Genomic DNA, 9,132 nt, shown 5'->3' with positions numbered 1-9,132 from the left:
CTTGACGAATCATTCTATAGAGATGGCATTACTAGACTAGAACACCGCTATGAGAAATGTATCAGCCTTGGAGGAGATTATGTTGAGAAATAAAAAAAAAAGAATTCTTAAAAACGTTGTTTTTCTTGGTCAGGCCGGAAACTTATCAATCCACCCTCGTATTTACCAGGTTCATAGGAATACAAATTCTTAATTATTTGAAGTCAACGCTTATTACCGGTATACTTGTAAAATTTGACGCAAGTAAAAATTTTAAAATTTGTCTTAATTGAAACAAGGGCACGCGCAGTTTGGATTGACATTCGGTTTCTCTCATCAGTCTCCCGTGTAGAAATTGCCCTATTTTGCCCTATTTAAAAAGTGGTACTGGCAAGGCCCAGACCAGTTTTTCTGCCATATCGTGCTCGTCAAGGGACTTTTGGTCAACCTAACCTAGTTTGAATGTTTGGTGAAGTTATATATATATATATATATCAATGATAAAAGTATTATTTTCAGTAAATAGTTTTTTATAAATATTTTTTACGTTGACGGCTGAAACATAATTAATATGAAAAGAAAAAACACTTTAGGCGTAGGTCGAATACGTGTTAAGAAATATCGTGCAAGACCAGAACTTAATTTATTTTCATTGTGTTCATAGAAATAGAAATCTATTTATTTATATTAAAAAAAATTGTACTCGCCCAAGAAGAATTTGAAATATATTATTAGTAATTCTATAATATTTACTAGACATATGCATTACGCAATTTTTCATTTATTGCTAAAGTTTTTGAAAATTTGGAAACTTACATTAAAATAAGTTACAAAAAAGATGTAGTCAGGGAATTTTTTAGATTTCAGAACATTAACTTAAACATAAACCGTCCCCATCCAACATTTTTTGAAGAAACTATTCAAGACGCTGAAAAAAAATACGATTGTTGAGTTTAAAAAATCGTCGACAAAGTGGCCTTTATTCGGGAGATTCCGAGTATACACCTATTATGAAAAGGCGAAATAGATTGAAAATAAATATCGATAAAAGGAGGTCTTGACTCAAGATGTAATGTCAAATAAGCCAGAATTAAATACTGAAGTATTTTTGAAGGCTTGATAGTCAATTCCATATGCAATTATGAAACATTTATCTCTAAGTGAATACCATACATGTCAATTTTATACTTATGAATAATTTTTAATACAGTTTAAATTTGATAAAAAGCGATTTTTTTCGTAATAAATTTAAAAATATAGTAAAGTTATCAAGTTTTTGCAATTTCTAAAATTGTACTGGTCTTGAAAACGGGTTTTCTGCAGCATCAAATACTGAAAAATTATAATATATGTATTTTCAGGAACAGTATACTTAATAAAATAAATTTTGTTTTCTAAAAAAAATGTTTGTGTATTACTATTATAATTTAGAAAATTAGGGCATAGCTTAGAAAAACTGGACAGGCCCTACCAATTTTGCCCTAAGTAGGGCAAGAATAGGCAAATGTGTTACATGCCATGTATGGCCCTTGCCAGTTGACCCGACCAGGGCCACGTTAAAACTAGGGAAAACTGGTCAGTGCCTTACCAGGCCCACGTTTATATTTCTACACGGGCTACTGAGACTCAATGAGAGAGAAGATTATCTCGCAATTTGCAATGTGCCCTGAAAATGCAATAAAAAAATTGAATACCTGAGTGGAACATCTTGTCAAAAATCGAGCCATTTGAAAACCTGAAACAGTAAAAGAATTAAAGAATTACTCCTAAAAATAGAAGGCCTTGTATAAAGTGCAGTGAAAATATTTATTCTACGTACGAATTTTCATTTCATAAAATCAAAATACTACATAATAAAATTGAATTTTAATATGTAAGTAAAACTGTTACTGAGTTTTTGAAAAACTTGCTCTATTCAGACGCATATTGTGACCGTACACGCTAAAAACTGATGCGTAGTTTCGCGTGACCTTGCTACAAATATTGATCCTATCTTTTTGTAGCTCTTGTCTGCTGTTGCGTAGTCCAGACGTAACCGGACACAATCTGAAGGCTTATTTTAATTTTCAATACGTGTTTTCAAAAAACTTGTAGAAATTGCGACACTAGGAAATATGTACATAAAAATACAATTTTCTTTTTGGCCGTATCTAGTTTCACCGAAATTTGGTGGGTGCAAAAAAAAATATTTTCGGTGAACTCAAGGTGGTTGGAGAAGAGTGTCTAGGATATCCTATAGCGAAATATAGTTTTGAAATTTAAAATTGATTTAACTGTTTACTTTGCAATTAAACAGATTATTAGGTCCTATTTGGCATTAAAATTATTTGGAATTAATATAGCAGAACTAGTTTTTAAACTTGGATTAAAACTTCTTTTATTTTTCCAAATTTCTCACTAACTTAAAATTTTGACTTGAAGATTGGATTTTTTATGTCATCCGAAACGCATGACGTTACATAGTTTAATTTAAAGATATAACAATCATTGAAGGATATTACTGTTGGCTGTTTCAAAAACAAAGATCTATTTACTCAAATATATTTTAGTTTTATTCATTTAATTTTCCAATATTTTTTCATTTGAACTACAAATTTCTTCGTGTACACTTCGTTCCTTTTTCGGTTTCTAGTTTGATTAATCTTTTTCTAAAGTTGTTCCTAATTTAGAAAAAAGAACGAGAAATATTATTTTAAAAATATGTGTGTTTTCTATTGCTTTCCAGTAAATTCTTGAAGGTTTTGAATGTTCCAGTTTCAACGACTGTGATCTTGAAAAGAGCACTGAATACACATACATATATAGCTATACGTGACTCCACGGTTTCAAACGCATATCGCGATGATGAAATGTTTTTAAAACGTTTTAAAACGATTGCTTCATTTTAGGTGCATTTAATTTTCTCTTTCAACAAAGTTATCCTGACTAATAGATTCAGAATATTAAATGTTTATTATATTTGTCATATAGGTACATGGGAACGAGAAAAATAAATTAATATTATTTATTCATGGAGGATTTAAAAATACAGCTTACTCTTTTTATGGCAAAAACTATTTTTGAAATAAAAATTCCGACATTGTTTACTTATTTAAAAAAAAAGGGTTTTCAGTTTTAAACAGGTGTATGTTGTTCGAATCATCTGGAGATGTTTGGAGGCCTTAGACACGAAATTTATCGTCGTTTCCAGATCCGATATTCCCACGTCGCACCAGCCGGCCAGTTTTCGACCGGCTATTGCTCATCGTATATAAAAGTCGGCTGCTCGCAGCGCGCCCTTCAGTTGAATTGCGCCACTTGAGGCAAGTAGATTTTGAACTCAGACCGCGAATCTCAGGAATTAAAAAAATTTTCAATCTGAGTTACTTTTTTTTTTAGTATAATTTGGATACATTCCTGAAATCATGAGGTCGAGAATGACTGTTATTCCAAAAATGATGTCTCAATGGTGGGAGACTCTGGATCGACCCCATCGACTTTTTGATCAACATTTCGGATTGGGTACGAGTCCCAAGAATTTTTTGAGGTCTTCATTTTTTGACCGATACCTTCCTTCTGCCTATTTTCAATCCTGGGAAGAATTCATGAAGGAATCAATGAGAGAAGAGGAAAGAGGAACTTCCATTGTGAATACAGATAAAGACCAATTCCAGGTGGCCTTGGATGTGCAACAATTCAAACCTGATGAAATTAACGTCAAAGTTGTTGACAACTCCATCGTCGTCGAAGGTACATATTTAAAAATAATGCCTAATTGATACAGTCAAAAGCATTTCTTAAATAAGTTTCTTCTTTTTTTTAATGTGCTCGTTAAATCCTGTTTTGGCTGTTGTGTAACTTCGTTTTATAATTTTTTAAAAATAAAAATTAACTACATATTTCTTGTTTGGTTTCCATTTATCTTCTTCAGTTAAATGTTCAGCCATTTGTTTGTATATTTCTATATTTTGATGCGACTTTGCCGCGTGTGATACAATGTTTTAATCTTCTGGGTAACTGATTACAATTTATGGTTGAATATTTACTGCTTTGGTTGAAAATTCATGTATTTTGTAAAATTAATATTTTTGGGCAGAAAATAATTCTTTTGGGTTGAAAATTCATTTCTGTGATTATAAATTCTTTCATCGAAAATTCATTTTTATAAATGAAAATATAATCCAATCTTTACCGAAAATTTATCATTTTATAGAAATCTAATCTTCTTGATTGAAAATTCATCTGTTTGGTTGAAAATTTAACTATTTTGTTGAAAATTCATCACTTTTGTTGAAAATTTGTATTTTTTAAATAGAAAATCCAACTTTTGGGTTTAGAATTAATTTTTTTGGTTGAAGGTTAATTATTCCGTTTAAAAATTAATTTCTTTACTTAAAATTCAACTATATTGCTGAAAATTTGTTTTTTTTTTTTGGTTGAAAATATATTTTCTTATAAGAAAATTTAACTACTTCATGTTTGGTTTAAGATTTATCTTCTTTACTTGAAAATTCAGGTACTTGATTGAAAGTTTGTGTTTTGCTGAAGCGTTGTCTTTTGTGGCAGAGTACGTATTATTCTTCTTGACGATACATTCACTTGTTAGATTGGAAATTCATTTTAATTTTAACTATTAGGTTGAAAATCTATGTGTTTTGTTAAAATTAAATCTTTTTGATTGAAAATTCACTTCTTTGATTGAATAATAGTGGTTTCTAAACATTGAAAATTCGTTTTTTATTGCTTTAATACAGAACTATTCCATTTTTTGCCGAAAATTTATTTTTTTGTTAGACGTTTAATCTCCTTGGTTGACCATTCATCTGTTTGGTTGAAAAATTAACTCTTTTTATTTTAATTTGTCTTTTGTTAGTAAAAAATTCATCTTTTTTATTGAAAATTTAGTCTACTAATTTTTTTGTCAAAAATTTATCTTTTTAGATAGCAATTTCATCTTCTTTGTTGAAACTTCAATTATTTTGTTGAAAACATATCTTTTTAGTAGAAAATTAATCTGTTTGGTTGAAAAATCATGTCAATAATTGTATACTAGTTTTGTTGAAAATTTATTTTTCTAGCTGAAAATTGAACTATTCCATGTTTTGACAAAAAGGTATCTTTTTCACAGAAATCCTTCTTGGTTGAAAATTCATCTGTTGGTTGAAAATTGAACTATTTTGTTGAAAAATTGTATTTTTTTGTAGAAAGTTCATCTTTTTAGTTGAAAATCCATTTCTTTGGTTAAAAATTACTTTTTCTATTGTTAATTCATTTTTAACTGAAAATTCAATTCTATTTTTTGTCGAAAATTTATCTTTTTTGAGGGACATTTAATCTCCTAGGTCGAAAATTCGGTTTGGTTTGGTTGAAAATGGAACTATGTATTTTGTTAAAATTCGACAATTTTTTTGAAAATTTGTATTTTTTGTTTAATTCAGGTGTGTTTGATTTAAAAATAAAATATATTTGGGTGGAAAAATCATCTATTACATTTTTTCATGAGTATTCGTTTTTTGTGGAAAATTAATATCTTTCTTTGAAAATTTAACTATTTCGTTAAGAAATATTTTTGTTTAGTTGAAAATAAATGATTTTAAGTGAAAATGTAGGCTTGCATGTTGGTGCTGGTAGTGAGAAAGTGTGCACTGACAGGTGGTGAGAAGTTTTCATAAAGTTTGTGTGGCAGGTGTGAGTGAAGTGTGAGGGTGGAAGTCTAGGAGGTAAGAACGGCTGTGAGGGGTTCATTGGGAAGATAAAAATTAATTTACATTGTAGTTGGAGAGTGGGATTTGGCTAAATAGGGAAAGTGAGGTTAGGTTTGCAAGGGAGCGGGATAGTTTTGTGTTCAGGATTTTGGGCCTGCATGGCGGACAAGGGTGGTTCTTTGTAGTGCTAGGGAATGTAAGGGGTGAGAAAAGGGTGTCTGAAGGGGATGTGAGGGGTGAAATAGGGCAAAGAAACTGAAATTTTAGGGCGGTAAGCGACAGCAGCCTAAAGAGACATGTGTTGGCGGCAGTGCGTACTTTTGTGTATGGATAGGTTACAGTTACCGACGGACGAGCGGGAGGTGGGCAGCGAGAGTCCTGGCAGTGTTGGTAGTGACGTAGACGAGGAGGAAATATCCAGAAGGACACGACGGCCAGTTGTGTGTGGCCCGGTGACAAGTAGCGCGTCAGGGAGCGGGACGATCGGAGCGAAAGAAAAGATCAGGCAAGGGAGAGAACGTCCAGTGCAAGTGAGGTGGAGGATCTCTTGAAGAGGAAAAGGGAAAGCAAAGAGAGTCCGGAGAAAAGCGTGCTAGAGAGTCCCTTTAAAAAAAGCGTACGAACGCGTAGGACCCCCCCCCCCCCCCCCCCCTAAAAATGGAGGAGCAGACGGACAAGGAGGCTATCGGGGTGCTGATAGGCGAGATCAGCGGGTTAAGGGAGGGCGTAAGGAGGGCTATGGAGCAGATGGAAAGTATGAGGGAGGACCTGAGAGTAAGAGATGAGAGATGGGAAAAGGAAGTAAAAGAGCTGAGGGGGATAGTAGAAGGATTGCAGAGGGAGTTGGTGTCGGTAAGGAGGGAAAAAGAGGATAAAATAAAGTAGATGGAAGAAGATATTAGGATGTGAGGAAAGGGCGAAGAAAAGGCTGCAGAAAGTGGAGGGCAGGTCGGGAATGGAAGAAGTTGACATGGGGGAGGGCGAGAAGCAAGATATTTGGGAGAAAGTGGAGATCATGATAGAAGAGAAAGTGGGAGAGCGTAGAAATGAAAAGGAGGAGAGAGCGGATAGGGAAAGAATAAGGGCAATGGAGTTGAGGATGGAGAGAAGGCAGATAGGAAAAATAATATAGTGATAAGAGGATTGAAGCTAAAGAGCGGGGAAGAAAGGGAGGTGGTGGAAGTGCTGCTACAGAGCATAGGGTGGGTTAAAGGCAAGGTAGGGAAAGTTAGGATGGAGGGAAGAAAGGAGAATGAAGTGGCGGTGGTGGAATTAGAGAGCTGAGAAGAAAGATTGGGGGCAATGCGTAACAAAAATAGGATAAAGGACAGTAAGGTTTTTATCGACTAAGATTTGACGAGGAAGGAAAGGGATGTTCAGAGAATGCTAAATGACAGGGCTAGAAAGGAGTGGAGCGAAGATAAGGATTTCTGGAGGTATATTCAGGAATTTGATGTGATTGGACTGCTAGAGACGTGGGTAGAGAGAAAGGAATAGGATAGAGTAGAGCGAAAGTTGTCAATGGGGTATAGCTGGAGGCTACAGGAGGCGATCAAAGTAAAAAGGAAAGGAAGGGCTGGTGGCGGAATTATAACAGGGATTAGGGATGGATTAGAGGGAGAAGTTCATGGACAAGGAAAGGGGGAGGGCGTGAAAATGAGGGTTGTAAAGATAGGAGGGGCGATGTATAAGTTTGTGACTGTGTACAATAAGGATGGAATGGAACGGATTAAAGAAATGGTAGAAAACTTACTAGGAGAGAGAGATGAGGGTTTGGTGGTAATGGGGGGAGACTTTAATGCGAGAATTGGGCGGGAAGGGGACCTGTACCGGGAAGAAGAGAGCTTTGAAAGAAAATCGAAGGATAAGATAATAAATAAAGAGGGGGAGATTCTAAGAGACTGGATGAAGGATAGAGGGTGGGCGGTGACGAATGGTATGGTAAAAGGGGACGAAGTGGGAGAATACACGTATGTGAGTAAGAGGGGTGTATCGGTGATAGACTATGTGATTATGAATATGCAAGGGTGGGAGGAGATAGAGAAATTCGCAGTGGAAGGGAGGGTGGAATCAGACCATCAGCCATTAAGTTTGTGGATACAGGAGGAGGCTGGCGAAAGGCAGGGTGGGGAAGAAGGGTCATTAGGGGAGAGAGTGTCATGGACGAGAGAGGCAATAGAGAAGTATCAGGAGCTGTTGGGCAACGTAAGCTTTGAGGGGGAGTCGGTGGACGAGATATGGGAGGATCTACAAGAGAAAGTGGAAGGTTGTTTGCAAAAGAAGGTATTTAGGAAGAAGAAGAAAGGAATGGTAAAGCCGTGGTGGGTTAGGGAATGTAAAATGATGAAGAGAAGGTGAAAAGGAAGTACAGGATGTGGAAGGAAGGAACCGCGAAAAGGGAGGAGTACGTAGAAATGAGGAAGGATTTTAGGGCGATGTCTAAGAAGAAAGAGCAGGAAAAAGAAGAGGAGTTGAGAAGTGTTAAGACAGAAGGGCACGTGTGCAACATAATTAATAGGTTTAGGAAACGTAGGGTGGCGATAAGTGAGAAGATAGGGAGCGACAAATTGAGGAAATTTTTTAAGGATTCATTTCAGGGGTCAGGTACACGAAAGAGAGATGAGGGGATTAGAAGAACGAGGGAGGTAGATGGAGAGGAGCTGAACGTCGAGAAGATAGAGAAGCAGATAGGGAAATTGAACAAATTTAAGGCAGCAGGGATGGACGGGGTAGAGAACATAGTGTGGCTGTTTGGCACACAAGTGTTAAGGCAGAGGCTGAAGAGGGTGGTGAAAAAATAGTGAAAATGGTGGTGAAAGCATAGGGAGAGGCAGGAAAATTATAGAGGAATTACGCTTATGAATACTGTGTACAAAGTATGCGCGATGGTGTTAGCAGATAGGCTGCGCAAGGATGTTGAGGGGAAAGGAATATTGCTGGAGACGCAGGCGGGCTTTAGAGAGAGAAGGTGTACTATTGAGAATATTTACGTCTTGCAACACGTGGTGGATAGAGAACTAACCAAAAAGGGTGTCAAAGTGTACGCGTTTTTTGTAGATCTAAAGAGCGCGTTCCCCTCGGTATTTAGAGGAAGGTTGTGGGTGGCAATGGAAGAGAGGGGATTAAAGAGGGGACTGATCGAGAGGATAAGGGAGGTATATGAGGAGACGAAAGATAGGGTGAGAGGAAGAGAGAGAATCTCTGAGGGATTCTGGATGGATAGGGGGTTGAGACAAGGGTGCCCACTTAGCTTAACGCTTTTTGCAATTTTGATCGCGGATATTGGAACGTAAGCTAGCGGCCGGAGTGGTAGGAGGAGTTAGGATAATGTAGGGAAATAAGTTAGGGATAAGTTAGGGAAATGTAATTCTAATCGAGTGAAGTCTCGAAAATTTTTTTGAGACTTCTAAAAAATGACTAAATTTTAATTAATTTTTTTAAACAATTGACTGAAATGTTACTTTTTTTG

The 9,132-nt window shown here is 35.9% G+C and overlaps 2 protein-coding genes across 2 annotated transcripts in view; one reads left to right on the top strand and one right to left on the bottom strand.

Annotated features, from left to right (window-relative positions):
- The window catches only part of LOC117169249 (heat shock protein 67B1-like), a 15,561-nt gene extending 13,849 nt beyond the window's left edge, over positions 1–1,712 (bottom strand). Inside the window, exon 1 of the mRNA XM_033355525.1 lies at positions 1,674–1,712. The gene's annotated coding sequence lies outside the window, so the exon portion shown is untranslated. The remainder of the gene's footprint in view (positions 1–1,673) is intronic.
- Positions 1,713–3,281: 1,569 nt separating this feature from the next.
- The window catches only part of LOC117169255 (protein lethal(2)essential for life-like), a 13,985-nt gene continuing 8,134 nt past the window's right edge, over positions 3,282–9,132 (top strand). The window contains exon 1 of the mRNA XM_033355532.1: positions 3,282–3,708. Coding sequence (XP_033211423.1) covers positions 3,384–3,708 — 325 coding nt within the window. The 5' untranslated portion in view covers positions 3,282–3,383. The remainder of the gene's footprint in view (positions 3,709–9,132) is intronic.

Source organism: Belonocnema kinseyi, chromosome 3 (genome assembly GCF_010883055.1).
Source record: "Belonocnema kinseyi isolate 2016_QV_RU_SX_M_011 chromosome 3, B_treatae_v1, whole genome shotgun sequence".
Lineage (NCBI taxonomy): Eukaryota > Metazoa > Arthropoda > Insecta > Hymenoptera > Cynipidae > Belonocnema > Belonocnema kinseyi.
The sequence above is the reverse complement of the archived record's forward strand: the minus strand, read 5'-3'. Positions and strand labels throughout refer to the sequence as shown.